The following is a 16662-nucleotide window of genomic DNA, read 5'->3' as shown; positions in this document are numbered from 1 at the left end:
CTTCTAAAAAGTGCTTAATAATGTCGGGTAGAATTTTTACAAAACCCACGTCATTAAAGATTTAAATCGATTCGTTTTGAATTTTTTAAAATTTTTAATCGAAATGTATAATTTTCGACCGTTTTGTCCACGGTTCACTTCAAATGCCCGCAAAATGGGGTGTGAACAAATAGCAAAATCCACAATTTAAGTTCAGTCAGGGATTTGTAGCATATGGCGTGCTGATGTGATCTAATAAGAACGAAATCGTTGTCCGCGTCTGGCGATTTCAATAAATTACTGACAAAGAACTTACATTGTTCATACATGCTACCTTGTTGAGGTAACATCAGCGCTTATATCTAACATTATATTAGCCTTGGCCTACATAAAAGTAGAATTATGAAAAATATATTTTAATGAACTTTCACCATTGTATCTTTTTATTTGGTATTTTCAAGGGTAAGATAAGATATGTAAGTGTTACTATTTCCAAAAACTAATGTCTGGTAGATTTCCGAGAAAAACAAATACAAATGAAAAATTAACACTGTTTGATCGGACTTTCTATTGTTTCCTTTTTTAACACTATTCAATTTCGATAGCAAAATTATGCACGAGTACAAAAAAAGAACTAAGAGTAACAGAATTACGTAATATTATTTTTGATGGAAAAAACCGAAAATCTTCAAATATTTAACAGTTCTCCTGTATAAAAAAAAAAATTGTTTTTTAAGTTTATTTATATCACGTATTACGGTTACATGAAAGATGTTTTTTCATCCAATTCAGTGCTTGCGTCTGATTTCTGTATCAAAAGACCGCGATAACCTTTATATAAAATATTGATAAGGACAGATTTTCTAATTCAAATTTCCACTCTATTTAGAAATTTATACCATTGATTCAATGGTACAGCCTTCACTAATTTTCTATTCGTTATCATTTAAACGTTAGTTGGTAAACAAAGTTTATCCTTTTATACTTATATGTATGTCAGACGTAGAATCATGAGCGCTTTGCTTTAAAAGAATGCATAACATATACGTATATAATTAATATAATATGTAATTTTTAATTAGTTGATCAGATGCAATCCATCAGCGTTGTTGCCTGAAGAGGTCAACAATAATCCGTTCACGAAACGTCGCAAAAAAAATGCGATATTCATTTTGATTATGCTCCTTATTGAGACCATAATAAATAATCAATATACAATGGATTTCATTTATCACGACCTTGGCTATAGCAATCATTTTGCTATTGGGATCCGTCAAATGGGCATACACCATCTGGTGGCAAAATTTATAACTCGAATGAGGGAAAAATTTACATAGGAACTGTGCGCGCAAATTGTAAAATTGTTTATTAAAATAATAAAACACGTTAAAAAAGTAAAATGATGGAGTCGACGAAGTTTTCTTCTAAAGTTAAATCAAATAAAAAGTTAATATGTTCAGTGAAAAGCTGCAATAGCACTTCAGACATAGATATTCACTCTTCACCTACATTAACTAATTTCTTTAAAAAATATATTCGGAAAATTAGAGAAAAAAGTAAACTAATAAAAGCTTGGATGAAAGCAGTAGGTATCAAAGAAGTGAATTCCGGAATAAAAATTTGTTCACGTCATTTTAATGCACATGATTATATTTCAGCAAGTATTTACCATCAGCCGTAACCTTTAATATTTAAAACCAGAATCATACTAAAAAGTCCGGGATGGTATATGTCTATCTCTTAGGGATAACCCACAATAACCATTTTTTATACTTTACTTTTTACGAGAAATAATGTCTTGTTTACGAAACGATTTTAAGCAATACAGCATTAATCCTTATCCAATTAAGTACTTTTAAATACATTGTGCATTTAATATAGAATATGGCCCTTTACAGCATGTAATTTAAATGAATATTTTCGAAGATATTACAGACTTAAAATGCAGGCACATAGTAATTGCGGCGGTACCGGCCGGTTTGTATTGTATTGATAAAAAAGCTGTGATTGTTGTATATAAGGACATTCTATAGTATATTTACTATCAGCATTGCACCGGTGCGAAGCATAGTGTACAGATAATACCATTAAACGAATTCCTTAACCGCTATCCCGGTATGTTTATGTGTTTGAAGAAGCTTCACTTCAGTAGCGTATTGTATAATTACACGTTGTATTTTTTTAATCAACTTTAATTAAGGTGTGATAGAGTTCTTTGAATGCTCTTTCTGAATACAAAAATGTAGTTTCAATAAGTTATTATTTGTTTTAACAATATGACAAAAAAATAATTGAAACAAAAAAATGCCTTTTTTAAACACCAAAGTATCTTTTCCTAATACCAATTTACCATTATTGTAAACTGTCGGTCATTGGAATATGTCATCTTAAGTAACCATTTACTTTTTTTTTTGCAATAAAAAAACACGTTGCTTAGACAACTCACCATACTCACTTACGGCTCAGAATAGCCTATTACTAGACTCCCCCCTCCCCGTTACAGAGCCATATATCTTATGAACAGCCCTTAATAAGCGTGTTAAAATTTTCAGTACAGTTGACCCACCTAACGAAAACAGAAGTTTTTTCGAAACCATAAAAAAACAATAGACGCTATATTTATTTATATCTTTAGGTAGCAATATATACCTTGTAAATAATAATATGTATTACATCAAGGAATCTTGTTTTTATTGTTTTCGTTTTAAAGTTCTTAACAAAAAAATCAAAAATTCTTCAAAGCATTATTGTTAATATCGAAAAATCTTAGGAAATTAAGTGTCATGCTCAACGTATCAAGAAAATACCTTAACTAAATCCAATAAGTAAAGTACTTACATACTTATCAAAAATGACTTGCCCGGATAACGTTACCATACATCCACCAGTGATAAAAGTTTTTATCAATAGGAAATTCTGAATTTGTTACTACGCATCTTTTATTTTTTCTAAGTATACTCGGGCTTATCTCTACCACAAAGGGAATATTTATCACATCGTGTTATCAGCACATCTCTCTATATCTTACTTCCATTTTTCTAGTGCAAGTTACTAGTACAAGTCTTTTCAGAGCATATTTTAATTATGAAATTAATTTGTTTCAAGTTATACTTCTGCAACTACGACAATATAAAATTTTACTTATTTAGATAATAAAAACAGTCCACTTCACGTCCAAAACACTTTTCTAGAATTTTCCGGGGTCGGTTTTCAGTAGACGATGTATAATAACAGTAGATTCCTTTTATTTATACATATAAGCATCCACTACGAAAAGATGTTTTAAATTTCCTTCTTAAAGGTGTAAAAAGGTTGTAAAACTACTGTATTGAAATTCGAAACGTGGAAATTCGTATTTAGACCACAATTAAATGAAATATTTTAAATACAATTGTATTTAAGATACTGCGCAAGATATAAATTTTTTATCTTAATTTATTTATTTCTTTTAAGGAGAGTGCAGGTATAGACTCAGAATCATAACAAATGTAGTAAATACCTACACTCAGGGGCGCAACAACGTTACAGTTTGACTATGTGCTCCCATCATAATACTACAAATACTGCGGGTGTGTATAAACTGAAAAGATCGAGTTCGGCTGCTCATTTACGAGCTTGAACTAATTGAACCAAACTTTCATGTTGAGTTATCTGAATCGACTGGGTGCCCAACCCAATCGAGTGGGTGCTCAGCCACCCGTGGACCCCCCTTGTTGCGCCCCTGCCTACACTGTACATCGCCATACTCATCCATGGGTTGATTACAGATTTTTTTTAATTATTATCATCACATTTAAGTCTTGCAATTTGTTAGAAATAACCAAGTACCTTTCTAATCATAATCAGTATAAATATGTTTCTGTTTCATGTTGAACTAATTCTAATTAGGCAGGCTAAAACTAAATTACGCATTTGTTTTGTTTCCAAAATGGCGACCAAGTCCTTTTTAAGGCGCCTACAGCTTTTTTATATAATGAACGTGTTCAAATTGCAATCGCATTAAAAAAAATAATTTAAGTGTAAAGTATGCCCAACGATAACAAGTTCATTAATTAAACAAAATGATATAGGAATATACATGCAGGTACATCATACGCATCACTTACCTATGGCAGAACGAAGACATCTCTGTTATTACGGATTTATTACACTACACACTAAAATAACAAAAAACAAACAAGACGCACGCTTTATTGTTATTTAAATTTATCAAACCGATATTAACTACCGTTAATTAACATCTCACCGTTAACGTTCCAACTAACGCGCCACATATTCCACGCCGATGTGAAAACGCCATTGTCCAACATGAAGCAATTTTCCTATAAATAATAACCAATCAGGAGAATGATTTTTTATGCCAATTTGGGGTACATTCCAACACTTTTCTATTGATATACTATTAGTCTAATATTTCATTATTTTACGCTTATAAAATAGAACAATTGTCTTTTTTAAGATTGTTTATAGTTAACACCTTAAATAAGTTCAATTATTGTAATACATAAAAAATTTGCCAAATTAAATTTCAATGTTATAATTTCCAGTTGCTGAGTATTATAACGGTAAATGAAAGTACCTTTCTAAACAGCAAACAATGTAAACAATAATATAACCTATTTGAAGGATTATGAAAAATAAAATTTTAAAAAGTAGACATTTATTATTTATTTACACATAGTACATTTTTTAAAATAACAGATAAAAACAATAAGTAATTACAAAAATAAAGATTCACACTAGAGCAGTAAACCAATAATACTTTAACCTCCAACTATTTGCTTTTATTTTTAAACGAATTATTCAAAGGGGAATGTATAAAATGCCCAACTTTGAGTACTGTTAATACTTAAGAAATGAGTTTTTTAGAGAAACGTACTTTATTACCGCGTATGTATTAATAACACCATCTATTAATCCTTTTAAATACCTATAACCTCACTTTAAAATTTTCTAAGCTTAAGCAACGACAGGAAACACACATTAAGCTAGTTTTTCGCAAACACACGTTCGGAAATAATCTTTGGACGAAATTTTCATATTTATAAATGCAGTCTTGTAAGTGCCAGAATTTCTAGCTTGTAAGTACGACCTGATTTGAAAATTTATCCAATTATTTGTTTATCAATTCACCAAGGTATCATAAAAATCTATTTTAGGAGAAGGATATGTATTTTACGTTTATATATCCTTGCTAGAACAAACGATGTGATGGATGTTCTTTAATTTGATATAACACGTACCTACATAAAAAACAGGGACTTTTATCAACTGAGAACCAAGTATTTACTTTTAGTAGACAATAATTTAATCGAAAGTACTCTAATAATTGCAAGATGTGTAAAACAACGTTCAATTAGCAATCAAGTTCAGAATAATGTTGAATCTTTTGTAGCTTCTATTGTAGATCCCAAAGTCAAGTCAAGACAATTTTAATGAAGCCTTGCAATTATGTAAGTTTGTAAAAATTAACTTGGATAGATTTGAACCCAAAAGTGTCACACATTAATATATGAAAATACAGTTTATATTAAATACAATGAATAGTGATTCGATTGGACCCTGCCTGTGAAAAAGTACTAGAAAGGAACTAAATATGTCAAGTTAACTTTTTACCATTTTACTGTGAAAAGGCACAGTTTAAATATAATTTATTTGAAAATAATCAAAAATTATTAATGAAGTAATTGTGAATCTAACCACACTCAATTCTGTTTTCATACGTTATGAAAATTAACAAAAATACTATAAACCACAGCAAGATTAATTTTTGAGTCACTATTACTACTATTTAAAACTACTATTTATTGACTTTTGGCAAAATAGATTTAAAGGTGTGCAAATTGCATCAACCATCAAGAAAGTAATAACCACAGTTATGACATAAATTTATGAAGTAAAAATAATAAAGGAAAGAAGAAAAAATACTATATTACAGTATAGTATTTGCACTCTTGATAAAGCCATCACATGACTAAACAATAGTAAAATTTCTTATTAAACTTTCTGTTTTAATATTATTGAAATGTGTTAATACAAAACTAATCGATTTTTCTTATAATTTGTTTTTTAATTCCTATTAAATCAAAATAAAATAAAAACAGAATTGTGTGCAATTATGATAAACATAAACACTTAAGAATTGAGAAGTAATACTATTTTGATATTTTCAAATTATAATATCAAATTTGGAAAAATTTGTAGCAAGTGTTTTAAGTTTTTCTGGCAATTTGTAAGTAATTTTCAGTTTAGGTTTCCTCAGATAAAAGTGCAAATATTTGAATTTAAATGAGAAATAAAAATAAATATGCCCTTTAAATTTCTTTATCGAAAAAAAACACTTTCAATAAATGTTTTTTTTTTTTGATATTAAATCTATTATATAGGCACTTTTGTTGCATACAGACGAACATTATAAAAAACCTCAAAATTAGGCTGAATAAACCATTTTAATAATTGTAAGTAAGTATATAAAATCTTAAGAAAACGATGAAAACGTGGAGCCTCTTTTAAATATAGAAAATTCTATTTCTTTTTTATAAAAATACTGCTCTGATATTTCTATTTGTAATTTTTAGAACTGCTCTAGACAACAAATAGTGTCTTTCACCTGGTTAATATTACGATTAGAATTATCACAAAAAATGACTGTTATGTTAGAAAGAGCGAAGTATGTACGACAAAATATTAAAACGAAATAATGTCACTGTTCTGCAATACTAATGCTATCATAATGATCTATTCTTGAGGTCGATGGTGACAAAAGAGGTGTTGTGACTGCTGGATGTGCTGTTTCAACCATATAATTTAATCTTTTTGTGTGTCGTATCACGCCTGCAAATTTGTATAATGCGTATCTTGTAAAATAATCACCTATCTATTTTTTAATAAAATATTTAAGCCAAATAAACGTGCGGAAAATAAGCTAATAACATGACAATGCGTATAAATAAAATAACAATCTACGGCTTACAAGCCGATAAACAGAATACAAAGTAACGATTGATAAAAAATTAATAAGTATGATATGTTAAACAATTTGCGATTTTAGAAAATGATTATCGTTTTATGATATGAAAGAGAAAGTAGCCAAATAAAATCTGGAAATTCCTAGAGTATGATAACTATTAATTTAAAATACTGAAAATACTTAAAATAAAGATAATTATAATCCAAATTACAAGCACCAACGAAGTGATTCAACAGCATTACGTTTTTTCATGCAAATAATATTTACAAGAACACTGAAATTGGGTTTTTAAGCAACGACAATTTTTCAATTATTTTGGTAAATTTGATTAGAGAATGCTTTGCAATTTCAAAATAATTTCTTACGGATATAAAACATAAAAATGTATGCTTACACACACTGTATCAATAATCAATAAAAAAGAAACTGGAAATTTATCAAGTTATATACATAAAAGTATATAGGATGTCCCATCCCAGCGAATGTTTAAATGACATATGTATTTACTGGGTCTGTACTTTACAATCATTTTTGAAAAGAGCCAACCCTTGTTATACGTCTTGTAATTTTAAGTTGAATACTCTGCATATTTTTTCAAAGACCACTTTATTAAGCATACCTATTGAAATAACGTGAGCTATAGAGTGCAATTGAAAATTAACGAAATCGAGCAAGATAAACAGTTCCTGTTTTGATTACTGCATTTAGGAATTAGTGTATTATTCTGATTGGATTTGATGGGATATCCTTCATCAATTCGCACTGAACTATAAAATTCTCATTGAAATCTGGATTAAATATTTAATGAAAACAAGCACATCAATTTTCTTTAGTACCTATGTTTCTGGTGCATTAACTTATTTCCAAAATAAAATGTCTTGTTAATTAACGCGTTAATATATGAACAAAACGTGCGATTTGTTTCACTTTAAAACCAGAAACATATTAATACCAAGCGATTGAAACATCTATATAGACAGCGAGAAGAAAAAAGAATTTTAAAAAATGCTTACTTTGTTCAGAGACGTTTCCTGGATATGCGCCTCGTTTAAATTCCGATTATGCTTGGCCAATTTCTCTTTATTCATTGGGGAACCTGGATACACAATATGACATGCGGTGAAATATTCGTCAAAGATCAAACCCAACAAAACACAGCACACAGTAATGGTTAGTAAATGAACACGACAGAAAGGATTAATGAAGCTCAGTGGATGACGCCATTCACTACTTTTCTTTAAATATAATTAATTACAGCTACTAAAATCGACATTGAAAATGTTCTACAAATACAATAAAAACATTCACAAAAAAGTAATTTAAAATGTGTTAAAACTAATAGGATATATTAATAAAACGAAAACAATTTTTGATAATGAATATAAAAAATTAATGAACCGCGGAAATCACGTTTCCTGAAAGCCCCTCCTACCCCAATTTTGAATTAAAAAGAGATTTAAATATCTATTGCAATATAATACTTAAAATAATAGTAACGTTTAACTTGATTAAGATACAAATTCTTCAGCAAATTAATTTTATTGTAAAGGTAATATTCAATTATTTTGTATCAAAGATGTACAGTAAGTTTTACATGCAGGACAGGAACAGATAAATAGATGTGATTTTAAAAAAGCAACAACAAAGTACAAATCCCACATGCCACAGCTACAAAAAACAATACCGACATTGTCAGTCCCAATATTTCCTTGCACTCACCTATATAACTCAGAAGCACAGGAAGGAAGATAAGTCCATGGGCTGCACCCAAAACTACGATTCCCAGGTACATTCGAAAGTAGAACACCTGGAAAGAAAAAAACAATGTATTCGCATTTATAATTTCTTATAACACCCCCAAAAATTACTATATTTCATCATCCTTGGTTTAGAAGATTGAAAAACCGTGTAATGTTGAGATTTATAGCATTAAACACATACAGATTTTTGTTTATAATGCACATGTGTACACATATGTTATAATAAACAAATCTTACCTGAAAGATCTGAGACTTGGCGAATCCCAATACAATGATTCCTCCGAATTTAGTAAGTGTGATGCCCGAAAACACAGAACTGCCCATTCGCGCAAGCGCATCGGACGCTCTCTCGACGCGCGTGTGGTACATGGACATCGAGAAGCTGTGCACTAGATGCGAACAAAATTCGACCGCTATACCGACAGCCATGACCAAGTTTACCAAGGAAACTGCATTCAACGTAATATGCCACCAATACATGAAACCACCGAGATTAACTACGATCATTGTAATGGTTATGACAACAACCAGTGAAGAGAATATGTCAAAGCCCATGAGGAGGAACGTAACCACAAATATTGCGGCTAAACTAATGCCTACACTGTATAACGTGTCCGCCCACATCGTCAAGTACTGTTCATAAAATACGTAGAAGACTGAGTAGGGGAAGACCTAGAAGGAGTAAAAACTTAATTATTAAAAGTGCATTAACATTTGCTCTTGTACAGTACAGATTCCTATTTTAGAAATGAAGTTAGTTAATAAAAAATGAACTTACTTCTATTGTGCCATTGGCGCTGATATTATCAGATTTAATCCGTCGGTTAATGGTGTCTGTTATATTCTGGGAAATTTTTCGAGCAGCGCGCATACTTTCATAGTAGTCTTTCGATGTTTTCAAGATGGTATGGTAGGTCATGAAATAAGACGCACCGACCGTTGAAGACTGCGTCGATTGATTGATCCAATAGTTCACGCCCTGTCCGTAAGCTGCATGACCTGCTTTTGCACATGATTCGTCGGGATTATCACGAAGAAAGAAGGATATATAATGGTCGAAACCCGTGGAATTTGGTCGATTATAAGGCGGGCCTATTTCGATATTACACGGTTTACATACTCCCCCTGTAATGAGTAAAAATATGTTTAGTTCAAACTATTATATATAAGGCTTACAGAAGAGACAAGGAAAGCGACTGCTACTCTACCTGCGTTATGAGGACAAAATCCTCCATCTGTGGTATTGTATTTGCAGCAGGACTTTATACTCGACCAGTCAAAATAGTCGTCAATCCAACTGGAACTCGGTCTTGCGATGTAAGAACTGTTTGCCATTTTAGATGCAACGTAAACTTGCATCGTAAGAGAATCAGGATTGCAAAATTGACCGCTACAAATAAGATTCTGTGTCTTTCCATTACTATAATTTAATCCATTCTTAACCACGAAGTACATTGGCGGCCCTATACTTAAGTAGTCTTTCAGAAATTTAAAATATTTCAACACAAAACTGTCCTCAGGCATCGATAATTCTTGATCTAAGCCAATTTCTACATGAGGCAATACTGCTATAGATGAGCACAACCACCCAAAGAATACGATCATCACCATAGCACGCACAAACCGGTTCATCAATATGGGTACGTATATTGATTTAAAGAAACTAAATAAAAGTCCGTCTGCAGCAATTTCATTCCCTATCGAGTCCTTTTTCGATCCGCGTAAAAAGAAGAAAATATCGAAACGGTTTTGACTTTGGCGAATAGTATCCAATGCAAGAAGACTAACGAAACATGTTATTTGGAGAAGGAAGTCGATAAACAAAGCCATGCCCGCATATAAAGCAAAGGCACGGACCGCTGGCATGTCAGATAAACCGCCTAGGAAGAAACAACAGCTCTCCGAAACGCTGGTAAGCAAAATCGAAGGCCCTACTTGTCCCAAAACACGACCGATATGTTCGGGGATGGTTTCGTTCATTTTTCTAGCTTCACGTTGATGTGTTTGGACCAAAATAAAAATGTTGTCTACTCCAACAGCCAGGACCAAGAAAGGTATGACTTCGATAATAATGAGGGTGGCAGGAATACCGACAAATCCAAACAATCCCACAGACGATATTACAGAAGCAAGAACTATGAAGACGCCACCAAGTCCCAAGGTTACTTTACTATCAATTAGTAACCGATTACAAGTACGAACTTGTCCTAACGAGACGGCGATATAGGCAAACATGATGACGTATGATACAAGGATAGTGTAGACATCCGACTGACTCTCGCGGTCCAATTCATCTTCTATAGAACGTTCAGATGTGAAAGCTATATCCATCCATTCAGGCTTTTCTTTTTCTATCCACTCTTTCATAAATTCGACGTATTTCTTCTCCCATTCCATAGCTGGTTTGAGTTTCGTCTTGTTATGGTGATTGTTCACAAGGAAGGTGAGAATTATAGCAGTGGCGTTTTCATAATGGGAAGTTTTAGTTAAAGCTTCACCCTTTTTCAAGAAACCACCGACAGCTATAGCCGGATCAACAGGACCCCCATATGGGGCCAGACAAATTGGATTATACGCGTTCCTGTAAAAATAAAATTTTATTTGCACACATATACCAAATGAATTGGCCGTTTAATACTTTTTTTAATTACAATATCCACTTTACTTCGGAAATTATATGCTGTAGAAAATTATTTTTTAATACATCTGATACACCTTTTTATACAATTTTTAAGCAGTATTATTTTATATCTAAAATATTTTTGTCAGTTTTAACTTTCAATACGTAAGTACGCGAGAATATCATAGATGAAAACTCAAACTTACTGGGAACAAGCCAAAAAATGATCCAAATAATTGAGAGTGAAGTTCTGAGGATCGGTGTCTGTTTGTTCAAACGTGTCCACATCATCTTGGTAATAGCCCCATATGCTTTGAACGACACATTCTGATACTTTCGTATTTTTCGGTGTAGCACTTCTTAACGGTGCGTAACATATCTTGTCGTAAGAAAACTCTGTGCCCTGACCGATCAGTTTTATCTTCTCTTGTAATTCCAAAACAGTTTTAAGAAAATTTTCATCAAATACAGGACCAAACGTCACGTTTCCATTGGCAGTTTCATGGACAATTGGTGGCAAACCAATTGCAGTGATAATTACTTGTTCGTTACGGTAGAAAGGTTCGAAATGTTTATCGTAGTATTCTTTTTCAATACGACTACGAGAATCGGGTGCCGCCCAGAGTTCAACCGGGTCAGTAGTGACGTGTAAATACTTGATACCGTGACCCAAACCGATGATCACACACGCGCCGAAAAGTAACACCCTCCAAGGGTGCGTAGCGCATTTTGTGCCCCAAGATTCGAATGCACGTTGCAAATACGAGTCCGTATTTGCACCCAAACGTTCTATAAATGACGAGGGCGTGTCGTATTCGCCAGGCATCTTGTTGATTGAGTGGGTGTCCATCTCGTGATCACCTTCTGAAGTAACGCCTATAAGAAAATATGTGAAACTGTTGGATATAAAACTAATAATAAAAAAGGAGGGTTTATGAATATTACTAACACTAATTTTTTATGTCATAAATAGGTATTTCTAACGGTTATTAACAACAAGACAAGTTTCTTCTACATTACCATGCTAGTATAACGTACCAATTTAAAACCTTCTGTATTTATAAGAATAGGATAACACAAACATGTATACATGAAACTAATATTCGTTGCAAACATAGTAATAAAAAAACTGTAGATCTCTTAGTCAAGTCGTTTTCAATTCCTCCCCCTGTTTAAAAGAAATATTACTGAAATTACAAAACAATTTAATATTACACCTAAGACTAACGTTTCGCATTTATTGTACCATTCATACAATTCATAATACATTAAAGGCGAAACATATGCTTGGGTTGTAATGTTAAATTGTTTCTTTGTCCCGATTTGACTTGATAATGTCAAGTGGTGATAGTACATATTTTTATAATTTAATAGTCAAGTGGTGATAGTATGTATTTCTATAATTTAATAAACATTTGCTCGTGATTATTTTTTATATTAATAAACTATCGTTTTAAGGTTCTTTACGAGACAGACAGTACTTAATAGTATATGTAACAAAAAGTAAATGTTACAATAGAACTTAGAGATCGACGACAACGTGCAATAAAAAATATTAATTGTAAAGATAATGAGTGTACCAATCAATACGATTAATAATTATAGATACGTAGGTATATACAACAAAAAGAAATTGCAATATCTATATACACGATATCCTGCAAGTGGTGGATTACCTTTCAACTGTATATGTGGGGGGGTCTTACTCAAGGCTATGTAGATAATTGAATTTATGTTAATACTTTTCAAGTAATTTGGATTTTTAAAATTTTTGAAAAATTGACATTCTTAGTCCTCTTAGGTGCCATAGCAATAAATAAAGGATTTTTTTAAATTTTTTTTGCAAAGTATATCGATAAATATATAATTACTTTGTAGAAAGTATATTTGAATTAAAATGAAGTATCTGCCTGTAATATTGAAGTAATGGCCTGTATTTTATGCTCATTTGGCTCTTTGTATACTTTTAATATTAAGTCACAAAAGACCCTGTCTGTCTGTAGATCGAAACAGTTGAGCCGATATTGTACACAAGTCGAAATATTTTTGCGATGTCTAGTTTCAACCTAAATTATTAAAAAATTAATCTCATAAAAGGTCTGTAAATTTACGTGATAGCTACTTCAATGGGTACTAAATAATAAAAATAAATTCAAAAAAATCCAAAACCAAAACTCAAAGGTGTATGATTTGACGTGGAATACTTCACATATTTATATTTGTCGAAAATTAAAAACTGTTTTAATATCAAGAGGCAGTCATTTTACCTTTTCAAACAAAACCCAAACACCAGTTTGTTAGTAATTCTGGTACATCCACCGTTATTAAAAAAAGTAGTATTAGTAGGACTATGAAGTAACCAGTCTTCGACAAATTTGCAAAAGGTAATGTTACTGCCTTTAATTATAATAACCTTGCTCTATTAGAAATACATTTATTAAAAATAAATGTGCATCAAGTAAAACCTTTTGTTCGCTAATCAGTGTTACAATTGCAAATTTGTCAAGCACTGTATTTATTAGTTAGTAGAAAGCAACGGGCATGAACACGTACTCGACCGTTTGGATTGCAAGGGACTCTCTTCGCTGTCTGGAAGGGCGGTTCGGGAAGAGTGCCTGTTATCCGGCGCCAATCGACGCCCAATGTCTTCTGCGCGCCCATGCATGAGCCCCGCTGAAACCCCAACACCAGACACNAAATTATGTATTAGGCTCCAAAATTTTTTTTCATGAGACAAAAATATCTCGTAACTCAACAAATAAAACATAACAAAAACGTAGTTACTATATACCTACTGATATTTTTGCTAAGTGTAGAATTCGAAGAGCACGTGTTGCTTCTTAAAATATTTACTTATCATCAGTCTTAAAATTAATTGTAAAAGTTCAGTGACTGGTTTCATAATTGATAACGAAACCATTCATTTCGTGTCTTGATAATTGTTATCACCACAAAGAATTTAAGTCCAGTTAGTATACCTTCACTTAACAACGTCTTGTTTGTTTTATATTAAGTAGTTATTAATAATTACATAGGTACTACTTTTTATATCAATCCTTAAGTTTGGAAAATATCTAATTTGCTATCTTTATTGAACGATCATTTTAACAAATCATGAAATGTTATTAAAATAAAATAAAAACGGTTATGAAGTGATATTTTTATGCGTAAGTAGTGAGGTGATCGTGTGGCACACATATCTAAGAGATTGCAGGGAAATACAGGCTATTGAACTTACAAAACAAAATTTTTTAAGACACTTACCCATCGACGTTTTCGAACAGAGGAAAAGACAACTTAGGAATAGAAATGAACCTACAACGAAAATAATTGACAAAATGACGGCATAACCGTCCAATCCAAAAATTAAGAAAGGTTGTTCAGTAGCAGGTTGAGGCACTGCAGAGCAGCTCTGCTCGCAATCAACACAACTGCAAGCAGGAGCGTCTTTCTAAAATAAAAAAAAAGATGAAATTACTTATCTTATAAAATCCTTGATTTTTAAGCACCTACAAAAAAAATGTTATTGTTGTATTCTTTTTTTATGAATTTTTGCAAAAACTAATATTTATTTATTTATTTAATACTTGTTGAAAATATACTGGATGTTGGAATAACTCTCCAGATAATAGACAATCATCCTACCCCCCCCCCTTCCCAGTCATAACAACTAACTACTCGGATCGAACTTGATCTACAGGGTCTATTCGTACAAAGTCGTACTCTAAAGATACACGTTTAACAATCTTTTTTATTTTATTAAACTAACCATCCGCGAGCACAGAAATAATTCCAAGTTATTGTGATTTATATGTATTTCAACATAGAAAATTAAATTAAAAGCATCTGAGGAATTCTTAACAAAAATAACGAAACATTCTATAAAAAAAATTACATATTATGTACTAGTAATATTTTCGTCATTGCCCACCATCCCAAAATATTATATATAAAAGAAATTATGAATGCTGTCAGCACAGGGCAAAGTAGTATTACGTAGTTAGTATCAGCAATTTCTTATGCTGAAGTGTATGATGTGTTGCATACCTATTTACAAACAATTTAATTTAATTTTTCAAACAATTTTTAACACAAAGTAAATGATTAAACAAATTGTTCACAAAAGTGAATTTAGACCACTCGAAGCAATGGTACTAACAGTTTCGAGTTCACAGTGACTGATAGGGGGGAAGAACTAGTTGAATACAAATTATGTTATTTACAACGGACAATAATTTTTCATTTCTGAAGATTGAATAGGCTGTTTTTTTATAACAGTCAACATTATTCCTTCGCTATATATAGTCCCTTCTAACTGACACATAATGTTAAATGGTATAATTTACATCTTAGTTACTCAAACTGTTAATAAAACTACAACGTTTACCTTTAGTAGGCGGTTAATGAAACTAATTAAAAAGAAAGAAACAAAACTTAAAGCTCGCTAATTACAGAGCAGTGGGTAAATTTATTTTCAAATGTACACTAACTATTAAAATGTTTTCTTTGTTTTTTCTTAAAAACATTTTTTTTTAAATCTACGAAATTTAATAAAAAACAATTTATAGATTTGAGTTAAGAATGATAGAAAATAAACAAGACGATGGGGTGCCAATGCATATACATTGTACGTATCACTTCCCTATTCATTTTCTGGCGTGTAAAACATTTTAACGTTTATTGCACATGCTAATAAAATTATACCACTTAAATATAAAAAAAATGACTTTACTGCACAACACGTCTGCACCAACCAAAGGAAAAAGGGGCAAATAAATTCAGATTGAATTCACTCAATTTTAAATTTATTTGCTTACGAAAAAAGAGGCCAACAACCATAACACCAAAAAATTCACTAATGAATATACGATGAGAAGTGAATGATCTTCGATTGAAAAAAAAAGGGTAAGACAGATAACAGATTTCTACGAGTTCATTCTTCTTAACATCCGTTTTAAGAAACAGAAAGGAATTTCAATTCAGTACACAAATTTTGTGCAGAAATTATTTAAAAACCAATTATTATTTTTTTATTAATATAACATATACCTTTACGATCTCGAGAACTATAAAATTCGCCAACATTTTCAATACTGCTTCTCAGATCGTATCCTGAAAATGTCAATAATTGAATAAATTTTTTTAGAATTTAATTCACAAGCATCTGTTGAAATTTACAGTTTATTACTAATTTTTAGTGGATTCTTAACTAGAGGAATCCATTTATATACTTTTTATAAACAAAAAAAAAAAATAGTGCGTTTTATTTTTTTGTTCTCAATATATATCAAGGATTACCATTCCCTCTTTAATTTTGGAAACATACTATACGA

General features: G+C 31.4%; 1 protein-coding gene across 3 annotated transcripts in view; it reads right to left on the bottom strand.

The window, feature by feature from the left end:
- Nucleotides 1-4772: 4772 nt before the first annotated feature.
- The window catches only part of LOC108739547 (NPC intracellular cholesterol transporter 1), a 37845-nt gene continuing 25955 nt past the window's right edge, over nt 4773-16662 (bottom strand). Inside the window, exons 4-12 of one of the 3 annotated variants that reach the window (XM_025978340.1) lie at nt 14594-14780; nt 13883-14002; nt 11536-12205; nt 9918-11290; nt 9488-9834; nt 8947-9381; nt 8669-8756; nt 7963-8045; nt 4773-6813 (exon numbers count right to left, since the gene is read on the bottom strand). In XM_025978340.1, coding sequence (XP_025834125.1) covers nt 6808-6813; nt 7963-8045; nt 8669-8756; nt 8947-9381; nt 9488-9834; nt 9918-11290; nt 11536-12205; nt 13883-14002; nt 14594-14780 — 3309 coding nt within the window. In that variant the 3' untranslated portion in view covers nt 4773-6807. The remainder of the gene's footprint in view (nt 6814-7962; nt 8046-8668; nt 8757-8946; nt 9382-9487; nt 9835-9917; nt 11291-11535; nt 12206-13882; nt 14003-14593; nt 14781-16662) is intronic. The other 2 variants (XM_025978339.1, XM_025978341.1) reach the window with 2 other exon arrangements.

The sequence above is a fragment of the Agrilus planipennis genome, unplaced genomic scaffold (assembly GCF_000699045.2).
Source record: "Agrilus planipennis isolate EAB-ADULT unplaced genomic scaffold, Apla_2.0 scaffold224, whole genome shotgun sequence".
Lineage (NCBI taxonomy): Eukaryota > Metazoa > Arthropoda > Insecta > Coleoptera > Buprestidae > Agrilus > Agrilus planipennis.
This window is presented reverse-complemented; position numbering and strand designations above follow the sequence as displayed.